This window comes from Oryzias latipes, chromosome 2 (genome assembly GCF_053564925.1).
Source record: "Oryzias latipes strain Hd-rR chromosome 2, Olatipes_Hd-rR_3.1".
In the NCBI taxonomy this organism is placed as follows: Eukaryota; Metazoa; Chordata; class Actinopteri; order Beloniformes; family Adrianichthyidae; genus Oryzias; species Oryzias latipes.
In genome coordinates this window covers 18,140,917-18,157,878 of record NC_136238.1, presented here as the reverse complement: position 1 = coordinate 18,157,878, position 16,962 = coordinate 18,140,917, and the positions used below count along the sequence as shown (strand labels likewise).

The 16,962-nt window shown below is 39.7% G+C and overlaps 2 protein-coding genes across 9 annotated transcripts in view; both read left to right on the top strand.

Annotated features, from left to right (window-relative positions):
• The first annotated feature begins 1,305 nt into the window (after positions 1-1,305).
• On the top strand, positions 1,306-7,729 carry dnpep (aspartyl aminopeptidase). 2 transcript variants are annotated; one of them, XM_023964581.2, is made up of 15 exons: positions 1,306-1,444; positions 1,800-1,890; positions 2,550-2,638; positions 2,748-2,861; positions 3,184-3,309; positions 3,428-3,552; positions 3,634-3,718; positions 3,963-4,070; positions 5,517-5,594; positions 5,677-5,757; positions 5,835-5,995; positions 6,142-6,181; positions 6,262-6,363; positions 6,987-7,154; positions 7,559-7,729. In XM_023964581.2, exons 1-15 carry the CDS (start codon positions 1,439-1,441, stop codon positions 7,607-7,609), a joined length of 1,425 nt encoding a protein of 474 aa, XP_023820349.1. In that variant the 5' UTR covers positions 1,306-1,438; the 3' UTR covers positions 7,610-7,729. The 2 variants fall into 2 exon arrangements, with proteins under 2 accessions (XP_023820349.1, XP_023820352.1); XM_023964584.2 differs by having other exon boundaries at positions 1,419-1,559.
• A 2,641-nt stretch (positions 7,730-10,370) lies between these two features.
• The window catches only part of ptprnb (protein tyrosine phosphatase receptor type Nb), a 39,886-nt gene continuing 33,294 nt past the window's right edge, over positions 10,371-16,962 (top strand). For 5 of the 7 annotated variants that reach the window (XM_078933655.1, XM_078933649.1, XM_023964494.2 and 2 more), the window contains exon 1: positions 10,372-10,642. In XM_078933655.1, the coding sequence (XP_078789781.1) occupies positions 10,561-10,642 (82 nt within the window). In that variant the 5' untranslated portion in view covers positions 10,372-10,560. Of the gene's footprint in view, positions 10,643-16,962 lie in introns of all 7 variants that reach the window. The other 2 variants (XM_023964496.2, XM_023964478.2) reach the window with 1 other exon arrangement.

Sequence of the window (16,962 nt, the reverse complement as noted above, 5' to 3'; positions counted from 1 at the left end):
CTGGGTGGTGGTGGGGTGCTCGTCTGGGGCTGTGGGCGTCCTTCTCCGGTGGGGCCCTGCGTTGGGTTCTCCCGGCGCGGCGGGGGGGCTGCTCTCCTGGTTGGGCTGGGGCGGCGCCCTCTTTCCCTCCGTGCCTCCCTGCTCTCTGGCTCTGGGGGCCTTGCGGCGGCCCTGCTGGCCCTGGCCTGGGTGGCGGGCTTGGTCGCCCGGGCGGCGGTTGTTCCCTGCCGGTTCCCGTGTGGCGTTGGGGGGATTCCGGCTGCCGCTGCTGGTGCGGTGGGGGTCTTGGGGTGGGGATGGCTGGGCACTCTCCCTCCTTCTTTTCACGTTCCACCATCCATTTTAGAAGAACATAAACACTCACCTGAGCACAGGTGTTAGCTCAACAGACTGAATGACTGAAATATTTCACACTAGTTGGTTTTAAGGCATAAGTATGCGTGTGAACACTATCTGTTTTGTGTACATGTCGACAGGTGGACATTTTTGCAACTAACAGGTGTGTTTATAACATTTGAGTGTGTGTGTGGACAGGCTCCGCCCTTTTTTTTTTTTGTTTTTTTTTTTTTACATTTGAACCTTACCATAATGATTAACAACCAGTAAACTTGCTGCTTTATGCTGCTTCATGGTCTTATCCCCCTTCCCCTCCTATTATCACCCCTTACCCCCCCTCTCTCTAACGTCCCTCTCTCTTCTTCCCCTCTTTCCTTTTCCGTCCGGTCCAACACCAAAGATTTTCAGACATGTTTGAAATTAATAAAGTTTGGCCTCAATTACAAAAGGGGTTTATTCAGACATACCTTTGGTTTGTCTGAAGATTAATAACCTCTCTTGTTAAAGTAAAATATGTCCAACCCAAGAGGCCCTCAGCTCTCATCTGTCTGCCTAGCTGTTGGACAGGACAAGTTAAAAAAGAAAAAAAAAAAAAAAAAAAAGACTTGGGCCCCCTTGTAGCTACATAATTAGGCAATGACACAAAGTGTGCTGCCTAAGGATTTACTGGATGAAGCTCACTGCGCCCCTGGGTATTGAACCCTGATTCCCCTTGTGCTGGACCTCCTCTTTACCAACTGATCTCCCACCATATGGAACTTCTTTAATTACATTGTGGTAAAACAAAAAGCTTTCTGTGGTTCCGCCACTCAGTAATACACATACACAAAAAATAAAATAAAATACATGATACATGAAAAAAGAATTGCACAAAACAAATTAATTGCAGAAGCTGACACTGACATTGTGGCAAATAATTGGAACGTTGAGATAACAGTGCGAGGTCTTTTAAAACTGTCATTGCACATCCTGGCCGCTTGATGACGCTCACGGTTCAAAGATGGAAAGGGCTACTCTCTTTGCTGCTGTCAGCTTGGCTAATGTGTAGCTAACTCAGTCCTGTCTCGCTGCAGCCAAAGACTAGACTTTGAACGTGCAGTTAATGCAGGTAAGCACCTCACACAGTGGTTGGTTTTGAACCTCCGACTGAACGTGTGGTTCTCTTGTTGAGAATCGCGTTAACTTTGACCTTTAGAATAATACTCAAGGAGAAGAAGAGATAGGTAAGATTAGCTGAACGCCGGTGTTTCCTTTATCGGACAAAAGGTCGGAAAAAACGAATTTTCCAACTTTATTTATGTTTTACTGACAGTCAAATGTTCATCCGTAGTGTTTTCTATTGTGTTGTCGTAGCGTGTCGGTGGAGGCTTTATAATTAGAATAGTCCCATGTGATTTGCTTAGTGTTGCAACAGAGCTGAGCAGCTGAGCTGGTTAAGCTTTTCCTTTCCGTTTCCCCATCAGTCTACAATCATGAAGAGCTCCAAAGAGGCCGTGCAGGCAGCCGCCAAGGAGTTTCTGCAGTTCGTCAACAGAGGAGTGTCTCCGTATCACGGTACACTTACACAAACACAACCTCACTAACGCATTGACTGCTGGAGTTAGCATCAAACCAAACTCTGTTCAATCAGTATTTGACTAGTAGAGACATGCAGTTCCTCAATCGTGTGTTTGAATGCAATATGGTCACATTTCGTGAGGTTAAATTCTAATTTAAATTATGGGTTCTTAAATTCGGCAACACTAAATAAACAGCTTAAGGTTTAATAGCGGTAATTATACATAATTAAAGATTTAAAAACACTAATATGTCACAGTGTGAATACGCATGAGCTGGTGGTAATATAGGGAAGATTGATGGGTGACTTTGAACTTGAGATAAGATCAACCATATATTGTGTCATTTTTTTAATCACAATTTCTCAGGAACCCTGTCTCTGTCAGACATTTCTGTCAGATATCTGAACAGAAATATCTGACAGACGGTATTATATTCTATCTGTTTGTTGTACACACCCCTTTACAAAATGAAGTAGTCAATCTGAGCATGTATGCATCTGAGCTTTATTAGTGAAGAAATTCAGGTAAATTGACGTAAAATCGGGGGTTATAAGAAGCTTGATTAAAAACTCTACAGGTACAGAGTAAGTTGAGCCTTTTAAACACTTTGCAGTTGAATCTTAAAATAGTTTTGCCTATTCTTCCCCTCTGCAGTGGTTGAGGAATGCAAAAGGCGCCTCCGGGAGGCCGGATTTATCGAGCTTAAGGAGACGGAGCAATGGCACATCAAACCAGCCAGCAAAGTGGGGTGGATTTCTGTTCCTTTTTTTCAAACCCTGAAAGGGGATTGACTTTAGGACTGTAAAAACAAAAAACAAAAAAAGAGATGATATTTCTTTTTATTCTCTGCAGTACTTTGTGACCAGGAACTATTCCAGCCTGATCGCCTTCGCTGTGGGGGGACAATACAAGCCTGGAAATGGGTTCTCTATGATTGGAGCGCACACAGACAGCCCCTGCCTCAGGGTGAGAGCCTGTCCGCCTCCTCCTCTCGTCAGCCTGCTGGTTTCATTTTTACACCGCAGATCAGTCCGGTTGTATCACCATCAATCTCTGACAGTGGAACAAGAAACCCCACATGATGCAAAGCAAGGTTCTTGTTTCAGTATGACGGGGTACTCAGACCATAACATCACATGAAGCTTAAAAAAAAAGACAGTTTCTTTCAGTGTTATAAAAAAAGCAATATTTTTGTTTGTGTGTGAATAACTATGTTTTAGACATTTTAAAAAGGGTGTAATTTGAATACACTGTTAGTTTTTAATTGTATTTTATTTTTGTGTTTCAGGTAAAGCCGAGATCAAAAAGGACAAAGCAGGGTTGTCTGCAGGTGGGGGTGGAGTGTTATGGAGGCGGCATCTGGAACACTTGGTTTGATCGAGATCTCACTGTCGCTGGGCGGGTTATGGTCAAGGTACCAGATTCTGCTGATGGGAAAAAAATGTTTACTCTTTAAGCAAATTTACCTTTTTTTTTTGGTTGAAAGTCTGATATTTAGACGCAACATTTTTTTTTTCTTTCTGTCCACATAGACTGGGGGGAAGCTTGTCCATCACCTGGTTCACGTTTCCAGGCCTCTGCTCAGGATCCCCCACCTGGCCATCCACCTCCAGCGCGACATCAATGATTCCTTCGGTCCAAACAAGGAAAATCACCTGTGAGAATGAAGCAGGCTTAAAGCATTTAGAAGCATTTTTTGTTTTTGTTTTTTTTTTTACTCTTTGGACTTGTGTGTCAGTGTGCCCATCCTCGCCACCGCTGTCCAGGAGGAGCTTGAGACAGGATCGTCATCCTCTGCAGATATTTCTTCACCCTCCAGCACGGTAAAATCGGAGACACGCGCCGGCTTATGTTTTGCTCATCTGTGATGTAGCATTCGCACTTACTATACCAGCTTTCACTTGTTTGCTTCAGAAGCGCCCCTTGGATCTTAACTTCTCTTTTCTGTTGTTTCAGTTTTGTTTGCATACAGGTATCACTTTGACTGAAGCTAAAATACCTGTTTAGATATACTCGTGGGTGGTGAAAAGGTTTTGAAAGGCTTTCCTCATCATCTTTGCCCTTCAGGCGGAGAAACATCATCCAGCGCTTGTGAAGGTGCTGTGTTCAGAGCTGGGTGTTGATGCAGAAGCTCTGATGGACTTTGAGTTGTGTCTGACTGACACTCATCCTGCGGTGAGTTCCCCCCCAAGACAAAGAACTTTAACCCTGGAGCTTCAGCTCCAATGATGATTTTCTTACAATTACTACAACTCTTCAACTGTGTAAAGCAGTTATCATGATCCAAACAGATTCTGAAGCTACCAACATAGTGTCCTACCAACGTTAAGCTTCCTACTAACGCAAGGTGTCCCAACATGTAGTGTCCTATCAATGTATTGTGTCCTACCAACATAGGGCGTCCGTTAAGCATCCTACCAACATTAAGCGTCCTACTAACATAAAATGTTCTCCTAAGTTAACGTGTACTACTGATGAAAGTGTATTACTTACAGAGTGTATTCTAAAGTAAATTGTCCCACTAGCCTATTACTATTAACAAACAGCATCCTACTAATGTAATATCTCTTAATGTGAAGTGTCCTACCAATGTATAGTGTCCTACCGACATATAGTATCCGACTAACCTATAGTGTCCTTCTAACAAATAGTGTAGAACTAACATGGTGTCTCTTGATGTAAAGCGTCCTACCGCCATAGTGACCTAGTAACAAATACTGTTCTACTATCTTATTATCCGTAGTGTTATACTAACAAATAGTGTTATACTAACAAATAGTGTCTTACTAACGAAGAGTCTCCTTCTAATGAAGAGTGTCCTACTAACGTTGCCTGTTAATTTGAAGCATCCTACCAACGTATAGTGTCCTTCCGACAAATAGTGTCCCACTAACGTTGTCTATTCATTTGAAACAAATAGTAACAAACAAACAATAAGTAACAAACAGTGATCTACTAATTTAATTTAACATGTCCTACTGACCACGCGTGTCCTACTAAAGCAGGGGTGTCAAACTCATTTTCACCGAGGGCCACATCAGCATAGTGGCTGTCCTCAAAGTACCAGATATAACTTTTACATTATTATAACTTTTTAAAGTGACAATTACAGTTGCATAGAAAACATATGTTTGCTTGTTACTCTAACAGAAATCTTATTAAATTTGATTCTGTCAGGTTATGTTATATGGACAGTGTTTAAGTCCTAATGTTTAGATAGCCAATATTTCAAGTCCAATTCCCCCTAGATATGAATAAGTACACACCAATTTTAATTTTTTATTTTAAGAAATAAAAAACTTTTATGCTCTCACGGGCCACAGAAAATGACATGGAGGACCACATTTGACCCCCCGGGCCTTGAGTTTGACACGCGTCCTACTAACGTAACGTATTTTACTAACGTAGTGTCTCCTAACAGAAAGTATCCTACTAACGGAAAGTGTTGCAAATAGGAGTAAAGCCACTTTTCTTTGCAACAGAAATAAGTTTAAACTGTTTCTCTTCATCAAAAAAAGAAGATTTTCAAAAATGAATCAAGACTTCATTGAAATGTTTTAATTGAACTGTTAACACATTCTTTTTTATGTAGTTTTCTCATGATGAGAGGTGTCTTTGCAGGTTTTAGGAGGCGTGTACGAGGAGTTCATCTTCTCTCCCCGGCTAGACAACCTGCACAGCTGCTACTGCGCCCTGCAGGTCAGACTCAGCGACTGCAACCTACTTCAGATGTTTTGTCAGTCCTCCTCCTGCTGCAGCCTCCTTCTTTTCGTCTCCTCAGGGTCTCGTGGAATCATGTTCTGGAGACTCTCTGAACAAAGACCCAAACATTCGCATGATCGCTCTTTACGACAACGAGGAGGTGAGTTCCATCCGTCCTCTCTGTCATGTTCAGATGAACTGTGCCATTGTGAGTCTGTGTGGTCATGTTTGCTGCAGGTGGGCTCAGAGAGCGCTCAGGGCGCCCACTCACACCTGACGGAGCTGATCCTCAGTCGCCTCGCCGCCTCCTCTTCCAACCTCACCTCCTTTCAGCAGGCGGCGCCGCTGTCCTTCATGATCAGCGCTGACATGGCACACGCCGTTCACCCCAACTACCAGTGAGTCCCCGAAACCTGAAGGAGGGCTTTTTCTGAAGCCTCAACCTATAGTGGTTTCTGAGTTTGAACAGTTTGACCTAAAAAAAACAACAACCACTGAATTATTAATGTCCTTTAGCAGCTTAAGTTTGGATCTTTTCTTTCAGGGAGAAGCATGAAGAAAACCATAGACCGTCTTTCCATAAGGTAATCTTGGATCTTTAAAAAAATGATGACACAAAACGAGTCGTGCGTTTACCTGACGTTCTCAAGTTTCGTTCCTTCAGGGCCCCGTCATCAAGTTTAACAGCAATCAGCGCTACGCCACCACAGCTGTCACCGCCGCCATTATCAGGGAAGTGGCCAGCCAGGTGGACGTGCCTCTGCAGGTATTTTGGCAGAAATAGGTTGTATGTCTTTGGTACAATTCTAAGAGAAATGTTTATTACTGAAAATATTGTTTTTTTTTTATTCAAAGAGATGTAAATGGTTTAAAAACTTTGTATTGTAATTTGTTTAGCTTCTGTTAAAAATGTAAAACAGGCTTTTTACTTTACTATCTAAAAACAGTTTGTTTGTAGATTAAAGAACTTTATCCTTTAATTTGAAATTTAATTTCTTCTGAAAAGCAATACTTTTTAAAAAATCTTGTTTCTTCTTTCTAAAAGCAAAGTTTTTAGCTGTTTTGTGTGTTTTTTATTGTCTTTTTTGTTCTGTTTCATAGCATTTTTTGGTAATTTGTGGTCACTGACAAATTTGAAAAGCTTTGTCTTTTTTTTCCACAACAGTTTTGCTACTTTTTTTTCTTGCCAAAAAATTAATTCAAAGATTTTTTAACCCTTTTTATATTTACTGTAATGTTTTTTTTTAAATATATATATATTTTGTGATTGGGATGGATTAAAGTCCAGATTCAATCTTTCTACAATCGACACTTCCCTGAATGACCACTAGAGCCCCCCCTTCTAACAGATACCAGCTTTCAGACTTCTCGCTTTCCCTTTGGCTGCAGGATGTGATGGTCCGTAACGACAGTCCTTGTGGAACCACCATCGGACCCATCCTGGCCGCTCGACTCGGCATCCCTGTGGTGGACATTGGCGGCCCCCAACTTTCCATGCACTCCATCAGGGAGATGTGCTGCACCTCCAGCGTGCTGCAAAGCACCACCCTCTTCAAGGTAAGTGCTACTCTCACCAAATCACAGAGAAACAACTCAAGTTTTGCTTTGAAATTAAAGTAACTGAGGGACTAAGATTTTTTTTTAAAACAACAAAGAGAAAACTTAAATTTTGAGCCTCTACAGTATTTTGCAGGGTTGTTTTTCCCTCTTGGTAAGGGGGGGGGGGATATTATGCAGCTTTTTAAAAAAAAAAAAAGGTTTGTGTTTTACTTTCTTATTTAATGAGTTTGCAAACTTTAAAAAAAATGTTAGTGTCTCTGATATAACAAAGTGAAATTGACCTGACGAGCTTCCATCAAGTCTGAAATAATACTAATATACTTTTTATGAGAGCTTGAATCTCTCTGAACTCTGCAGACCATTTTTTTTTTATTTTCCATGTAAATTTTCTCCACCTGCAGGGATTCTTCGAGTTGTTCCCTGCTGTCAGGAGCAAGCTGTTGGTGGACTAGGTCATGAAGGCCTCGCATAAGTGTTCAGGGTCGCGACGATCTCGTCAGAGAAGAAAAAACAATTTTGGAAGCCAAAAAAAATATTTTCTTTTGGAAAATAAAATCTTCAAGAAACCTGAACTGTGGATTTTCTTTTGTGAATATTGCTTCTTTGATGCGTCACTATCTTGTGAACACTCTTAGGGAAAGCAATTATTTTAAAAAAACATCTAAAACATGATCATAAAAGATCGTATCAGCTGGGAAGAGGTGGCAGTATTCCTTCCTAATTTACAAATTACTTACCAAAGTAATCCTGTACTTTACAGTACTGCTGTTTCAGGATTGTAAGGTATTACTTGACTTCTATATTACATTTTAAGTTACTTTCTTTTTTTAATCTAGAGGGAAACAGTCTGAAGTGACAATCCTTCAAAACTGATATAACATTCTAGTTTATTTTATTTGCAAATTGAAGCAATAAAACAAAATAATAGGGTAATTAATCTAAGAAAAAAGAGAACTCAAGGCCCATGAGCCTGAGTGTGTTTATTAATCCAAGTAGCTGAAACACATGTAACCCTTGTGCTATCCTAGGCACTTTAACATTGGGAGTTGGGTCATCTAGACCCACTAGACAGTGCTCTGAGCCTTTTTTCTTCAATGATTTATGATCTGCACTGGTGTCCATGAATTACATGAAATCTCTCCACCTTTATCCACCTTCGTCATGGTAGGGAGAACACGTCAATGTGAGGGTGGGGTCATCTAAGATAGCACAAGGGTTAAATGCATTTTTATTTTACTTGTTAACGTCTCATTTCAACAACTATATTTACTTAGATATAAGAGCACATAAGGACTAAAATAATACTAAAATTTCTTTATTAATGCTTTAAAGTATTTAGTTACACAGTTATGGCACAGTCTGACACTGATTATGAAAGGTGTCTATGTTTCCTTTTTGTCTCCTTTTATGTTGTAATTTTGCGATTCTGCTGTCATGCCATTGCATCTTCTTGTACTCTTTTCCATGTGATGTTTTAGCTCTAGTTTATTTTCTTGCCGTTTTGCTACTTTTTGGCCATCCTCTGGTTCTTGTCTCAAGATAATGTCCCCCCACCCCCCACACATTTTGTATCAAGGAGTGCAAAAAACAATGAGTTATATCGCTAGAGGAGAAACGCCCGATTGGAAGCCTGGCCAAAGGTGGCCGACCGCGTCGCCATCTTGGTGAGGTCGTCGGCGCCCACATGACAATGCTTTCAATAGCTTTTAGTGGTATCTGAGTAGCTTTTATATAATTTATATATATTTATATTTATACATATACAGTCAGGACCATAAATATAAAAAAATATTTATTATAATATATATATGTGTATATATATCTATATATATATATATAGATATATATAGATATATATAGATATAGATATAGATATTGATTAATAAATGCATCATTTGTTGTTGTAAAGTAAGAGAAACAGTCAGCCTTAAAAGCTCAAACTTTAATGAAAAATGCATGGTTGCAGGACTTCTTACAAATTAAAAAATTATTACAAACAATTTTTTAAAATAATTTCTAAACTTTTAGAAGTTTTAAACCTCTTTGACATGTAATATAAATTATTTAGAAAAGCCCAACAATAACTCATTAATAATAATAATAATATTAATAATAAGTAATAATAAATCAATAGTAAGTCAATAAGAATAATAAATAAATAATACGTCAATAATAATAAATAATAATAATAAGGAAATGTTTTGAACATAGCCAGACTGTATTTCTAGTTGGTAACCACAGCGATTCATCTGGGTTAGCTCTTTTTATTGCTAAGGCCCACTTTTACCTTAAGTCTGAATCCATTGGAAACCTGCAAGTAAAGTTCAGTCACTGAGTCAGAAATGTATAAATCTATATTACTATAATCCCCTAGTCCTAGTTTACTGTATATAGGTTTAAAAAAAAATATGTCAACAGCAAATTATAAGTACATCATGCCTACATGTTGATAATAGCCCTGCAGCATCATGCATGTCAACAGCTGGACAGGATGCTCTCGATGGCGCCTTGTCCAGCTGCATCCGTGTGGTACGGAGCCTGCACCGTGTCCTTTATTCACATTCTATTTCTCGCAATTGAAATGTGTCTATGATGAACATTACGGACCTCCACTGTCTTTTTAGGTGAGACAACTTGCAGAAACTGTGACTTGATGAATACTTTTTGCCCAATTTTAAAGGTGTTGATTGTGCTGTTTTTGTTGGTTTGTATTAGATTTAGTTTTGTCTTTACCTTGTCTGTTGCAAGTTTATCTCTCTCTATCCGTCCGTCCATCCATCCATCCCTCCTTCTATCCATCTGTCTGTCCGTCACTCTCTTTCTCTCTCTCTCTCTCTCTCTCTGGTCTCTATCTGGTCTGAGTATGAGAAAATCACAACAAATTTCTTAAAAGTATAAAGTGTAGCTCAAATTGCTTGTGTTTTTTTACACATTCATATCATATTAGTGTCTTTTTTATTAATCCTTGTCATTGATTCTCTGGCTCTAACTTAATGTTGTGATTAACGTTGTAATAGCCTTCTGACATGCAATTTTTCGAACTTTTTAAAGATTATTTTGTTGTTTTGTTTTGTTGTTATTTTTACTGTACCATACATATGTATTTTAAGGATAACGCTTTTTCTTCAAAATCCAATGATTAAACGATTTGGAATTTTTTTTTTCTAAACTGCTATGCAAATGTGTTCAGGTGCATGTTCTGCAGAACAGCGCCCCCTGTGGTCTGTTTTCTCTTAATCTCCCCCTCACCTCATGCTTCACTTTCACTCTGTCTGGCAGCCTCCTTCTCCTCCTCCCCCTCAGCAGAAGCAGCAGCAGCAGGAGCGGGCTCTCAGAAATGGAGAGCTGGTAGAGGCGCAGCAGCTGTTCCCGCCTCTTCTCTGTGGATGTTGGATGTCCTACCATGTCTGCGCGGCTCCGGGCGGCTCTGTACCTCCTCCTCCTCTTCACCGCCTCCTGCCGGCTGTACGCTGCCGCCCGACACGGTAAGAGCACCAATGATGATGATGATAACGGTCAGGAAAGAAGCCAGGCGCGGTGCGTAAATCACGACTTCTGAGCTGAGGGAACAGAGTTTGCGCCTCTCAGCACTTTGTGTTCCGTTTCCCATGATTATCTGATTTTGTCACGAGCTGCGCTTTCTTGCTTTGTTTGTTGCAAAAAAAAAGTATTTTTTTAAGTGATTATCTGTCTGGTTGAAAGCAGGAGATCTCAACTCTGTCGGACTTTAGCCTTTCTGCCTCATCTGTTGACATCGATGCCAAGTGCGTCACTGACGCAGATATTCTGAGCGCATCTGGCTGAGTCAGAGAATCAATCTGGCCATTTTTTTCCCTTCTCATCCCCCTTTTCAATGATTGAAAAGGGGGATGAGAGAAAATATCTTATATAGCTTTAATGGACAGATGATTTCATTTGCAGAGGATCAATGACTTCATAAAAGATACGTTTTTTTGTTTTGTTTTTTAAGAAAAACGGCACAAATACATTAATGTAATGGGCTATGAATTGGAAGGGTTTTGGGACTGTAACACTATGTAAATTCTATAACACACTCCAAAAAAGGAAATTACCAGCCAATAAACTTTACGAAAATGTAACTTGTCATTTCAACCAGAAAGTTTTATGTTTGTAAATCATACGTGAATGAATCATGTCGATTGTACATAAACTTAATCAATTTAATAGTTACTAATTTCAATCCTGTTGCTCCAACAAGATACCATTAAATTGTATTATGCCTAGATAACCTCACAATATCACGAGATTATGCGAGATTCCTCAAATACACCTGGCGGCGGCCTGGGGAACGCTCAACGTCGCGGAATGCCTGAACGCTGCAGAATGTTAACCCTATGGAAGCAATTCTGTAGCATTAATAAAAAGCAAAGTCAAAACCAGAAATGCTTGTTTTTACATTTTCAAAATGAAGCTGCATTTTTTGACTAAAAAATAAAATGAAAAAGCAATCCACCAAAATGCTTTTTCTTTTCCTTCCTCAACACAGCTTATTCTGTCACTTAATTAAAATTAAAATTAAAATGGTATTTGACATTTCATTTTCAAGACGTTCCATGGTAAATGTGTAGCAAAATTCATTTAGAAATGTTTAATTTGACATTTAAAATGGATTAATAGAAATGCTTTTTAATTTTCAAAATGAAGCTGCATTTTTTGACTCAAAATTAAAAAGAAAAAGCAATACTTCAAAATGCTTTATCATTTCCTTCCTCAACACTGCTTATTCTGTCACTTAATTAAAATGACAAAGAAAATGGTATTTGACATTTCATTTTAAAAAAGGTCCATGGTAAATGTGTAGCAAAATTCATTTAGAAATGTCTAATTTGACAATTAAAATGGATTAACAGAAATGCTTTTTAATTTTCAAAATGAAGCTGCATCAAATGCCTCAAAATTCACATGGAAAAGCAATATTTCAAAATGCTTTTTCATTTTATACTTAAAACCGCTTATTCTGTGTCATAATTAAAACGAAAATGCAAAGAGGGGATTGCATTTGCATTTTAACATCCACCCTGCAAAACTTGGAGCAATATTCATTTAGAAAAAGCATTAGCAGAGGGGAGGCGGGGCGATGACGTCACTGCTTTCTCCGTGTGTCCGGAAGCTGTCGCTGAGAGACCTGGTATGTCTGTGTTCGCATTAAGATCACCTAAAACCGGGTCCTGTTCACAAACCGCTGGACCTGGACTGCTCAAACCTGGATTCCTGGATCTTAATGCGAAAAATGCAGCAGAATGTTCCTTTAGCTCCCTCGTGAATCAGAAGCTGTGAATCGCAACCAAACTTCTTCAGCGTCGTCTGACCGCACGGATTTAAAAACATATGATCGAGTAGAGCAGGCCCTTAATAATAATATTGACAGTAATAAAAGCACATTATGAAGATAGTCTCCTGCAGCTTCGCGCTGAGTGAGTGTTTTTGGTCCAACCAGCAACGTTTAGTACGGTGAAATCTGCTATCTGTTGATGGGGCTCCAGATGTCATCAAACAGCAAATTTAGCGCGAAGCTGCAAATAAATGTGTAAATATGTGGAAATTACATGAGTCTTTATTTTGTTCTGGACACTACTGGAAACACAAATTCATTTGATGGTTTCTCAGATCGCAGCAGCATTTCCGCCTTCAGCGATCATCGGGAGCTTCGCGCTCCGCTGTGCGAAGGCAGCTGGCGGTCCGCAGAAAAAATCTTGTCCGCGGTGCGTCAGGAGGAGGACCGCAGAAGGCGGACATGCTGCTATGTAGTCCTGAGAAGCTGTGGAAACTCATCAGAAGTTCACAACCAACTCAAAGCCGTCTTCTCTGCCGCTAACACAGTCTGCTCCTGGTGCATGTGTGTGTGTGTGTCAGCGGCCGGACACACGGAGAAAGCAGTGACGTCATCGCCCCGCCTCCCCTCTGCTAATGCTTTTTCTAAATGAATATTGCTCCAAGTTTTGCAGGGTGGATTTGAAATTGCAAATGCAATCCCCTCTTTGCATTTTCGTTTTAATTATGACACAGAATAAGCGGTTTTAAGTATAAAATGAAAAAGCATTTTGAAATATTGCTTTTTCATTTGAATTTTGAGTCATTTGATGCAGCTTCATTTTGAAAATTAAAAAGCATTTCTGTTAATCCATTTTAATTGTCAAATAAGACATTTCTAAATGAATTTTAGTACACATTTACCATGGACCTTTCTTAAAATGAAATGTCAAATACCATTTTCTTTATCATTTTAATTAAGTGACAGAAAAAGCAGTGTTGAGGAAGGAAATGATAAAGCATTTTGAAGTATTGCTTTTTCTTTTTAATTTTGAGTCAAAAAATGCAGCTTCATTTTGAAAATTAAAAAGCATTTCTATTAATCCATTTTAAATGTCAAATTAAACATTTCTAAATGAATTATGCTACACATTTACCATGGAACGTTTTGAAAATGAAATGTCAAATACCATTTTAATTTTAATTTTAATTAAGTGACAGAAAAAGCTGTGTTGAGGAAGGAAATGGAAAAGCATTTTGGTGGATTGCTTTTTCATTTTCTTTTTTAGTCAAAAAATGCAGCTTCATTTTGAAAATGAAAAAGCATTTCTGGTTTTGACTTTGCTTTTTATTAATGCTACAAAATCGCTTCCATATAACCCCGCCCATGTTGAGTTCGTCTTCTTTTTTGCATTTTACAAGTTTCCATGTGCAATGCCACCTCAGGGAAGTTAAGGAGTGCATAGTCTCATTTTGTTGAACCAACATCTTTCAAATTAGTTGCAACAATATTTAGTTAAGTTGGGTCCAACTGTAGTATTTAAAATTGAATCAACTTAAATTTATTAGGTTGAACCTAAATACATTAAGTTGACCCAACCTAGGTGCATTAAGTAGGACCAATGTGATTTATTTTTGTTCAAGTAAAGCTATCTTATCAGGTGGAAATCCTTTCCATAATTTTCTTAATGTTTATTCAATGTGAAGGTTTTTTGAGTGAAGGTGAGTTTATTTTTTATTTTTTTGCAGAGTTTGATGGGAGTCCAGCAACCACGTCAATCTCTTTAACCCTTTTAACCCTTTTAACGCCGGAGTGCATTCTTCGAATCACCGTAATTTTTCCACAGCTCAGGCAGTCAACAAACAGATTCTGAAGCAGAGAAAAGCAGATTCGCGCTGACATGCGACATTACACAATACACTTAAATCAGCTCACTCTATTGTGGAGTAAAGCATCTTTGCACCCCTTTCAATTGTGTATCGGCGCAAAGATGCTTTGCTCCATGTCAGAACTTGTTGAAATTACAATAATTGCATAAATGTTTGAAAAGTTACTGTGTTATCTTTTGGTCGATTAAGACCGTTAAGTTTACATTTTTAGTCAGAGGGAAACCGATGGGGGCTGGTCCAGGAATTTTTTTTTTTTAATTGGATATTTTATTAAGAATACACCATATTCTTTCAATAAAGGTTAATGAATGATCTAAACACACGATAATATATAATAATACCGATGAAAAAGGTAAAGGGCAACTTTTTTCATACTTTTTGTCTTAAAAATTATTTATTGTTTAAATGGTCTGGGACATTTGGTAAATGGCGCATATTTATATAGCGCTTTCTACCTCCTTTCGAAGGCCCCAAGTGCTTTAAAGTCACATTCCCATTCACCCATGCACACACACATTCACACACTGGCGGCGGCTCTGCTGCCGAACACTGGCGCCAACCTCCCACTAGAGGCAAGGTGGGGTTCAGTGTCTTGCCCAAGGACACTTCGACACATGGGCGTGCAAGGCGGGAATCGAACCTGCAATCTTACGATCAGGGGTTGACCGCCCTACCGCTGCACCATGGCCGCTCATTTCTATTTGCAAGGAATATTAAAAATGTATTTAAAAAAAAGCTCAGAATAACACGCACCAGAGGTTTTTTAATAGATGCAGTGCTTTCCAAATCACCGATTTGTTCCATACAATCCTGGATGGTCCAGATGTATGGAGTAGTGGGTGGTTGGTGGATGGCCACCATGTCCCAACAAGGCTGCGACGTCAGCAAGGAGGTGGCGGAGTCATGGGTAGAAAGTTGGTCGGCCCCTTTAGGGTCCCTGAAGGCGTGAAAATGACCTCTGAAAAGTATGTGGAGTTTCTACCTGAGCGCTTTCGTCCGTGGTACAAAAAGAAGAACCATGGTTTCAGTAACAAAGTCATCATCTTGCATGACAAGGCACCATCTCATTTCTGCATCAGTAGATGCTTTTTTTATGCAATGGGCGTTAAAGAAGAGAAACTGATGGTGTGTGACCCCCATCCTCCCCTGACCTCAACCCTATTGAGAACCTTTAGAGCATCCTCCATTAAATTGCCTATGAGGGTGGGAGGCAGTTCACATCCAAACAGCAGTTCTGGGAGGCTATACTGACATCCTGCAAAGAAATTCAAGCAGAAACTCAAGAATTGCTTTTAATATTTGACTCTATCACTTTATAGACGGCATCCCATGGAGTAGTTAAATCTAAAAAATAAAAAAAACGGAAATTTCTACATTGTTTTGGAAATATATAAAGACCTTTTCTTTTAAAGCCACTACTATTGTGTTGTTTTAGGCTAACGTCTGCTTTTTTGTGAGTTTATTTTGAATTCATTTCTTAGAAATGTAAACTCTTTTTATTTCAGTTTAATCCTCTAATTTCTGCAAAAACAATGCTCTTAGAACCAAACAAAACTGTTTTTTAAAGGTAAGATTGTCAAATAAATAATTAGCAAATTAGAAAAATGTACTTTGACATAGAGTCTGTGCACCGGTTTTTTAGACTCAAATATAAAAAGTATACAGTTTTCAAAGATAAACCTCATTAAGGCAGCAATTTCAAACTGCTTTAATTATCTCATGCAATAAAAGTGTGTACTTGTTTGAAATTCCCATTACTATTTGTCTGCCAAATACACTCTGCTAAAGACTGGCACACTGATGCAAATGAAAGCCAAAAGTTAAATTTGCCTCCAACTATCCCTGAGTTTTTAATTTTTACTCTTAAGATTTGCTGTAATACCCAGGTTGTGACCAACATTGAAAGAAGAAATACCAGTGTCAGGGTCGGGTGGTGGACACAAACGCAGGACGCCAGTGGATACGTATAACTCGAATTTAATCGACTATTCTCGTGAGAGTACAAACAAACGAAACGATCCTGTGACCATGACTGAGTTGACAAAGAATATATACAGTGACTAAAGTGGAAACAGGTGAAAACAATCAATGAGGTAAAGACAACGAGTGTAACTAGTGACCAGATACGGAAGTGTCAAAATGAAACAGAAGGTGAATCAAAAACAATATCGGCCGCCCTGGCCCCTCCTGGTACCTAACAGTACCTCCTCCTCAAGGGGCGCCCCTTGGCGCCCCTTGAGAAGCATGTCCCGGAGCGTGTCCCGGAGCATGTCCTTGTCCAGAATACGGGTCGACGGTTCCCAGGACCGTTCTTCAGGCCCACATCCCTTCCAGTCCACCAAGTATTGGAAGCCCCGTCCTCTCCGTCTGACGTCCATTATGCGCCGGAAGGTCCATGCGGGCTGACCGTCGATGATGCGAGGCGCCGGTGGTGGTTTGGGGGACGGATGCAGGGGACTCGTGATGTGTGGCCTAAGCTGAGACACGTGAAAAACTGGATGGATCCGCATGGTTTGTGGTAGGCATAACTGGACCGCGACGGGGTTAATCACCCTCACCACCTCGAAAGGTCCGATGTACCTGGGGGAGAGCTTCCTCGACTCTGTCCGCAACTTTATATTAGCAGTGGAGAGGAGGACTGACT

Coding starts and splice junctions, on each gene's coding strand:
- dnpep (XM_023964581.2), top strand. Junction 5,996..6,141: donor GCCGTTCACCCCAACTACCA/GTGAGTCCCCGA, acceptor CTTTTCTTTCAG/GGAGAAGCATGAAGAAAACC. Junction 6,364..6,986: donor AGGTGGACGTGCCTCTGCAG/GTATTTTGGCAG, acceptor CTTTGGCTGCAG/GATGTGATGGTCCGTAACGA.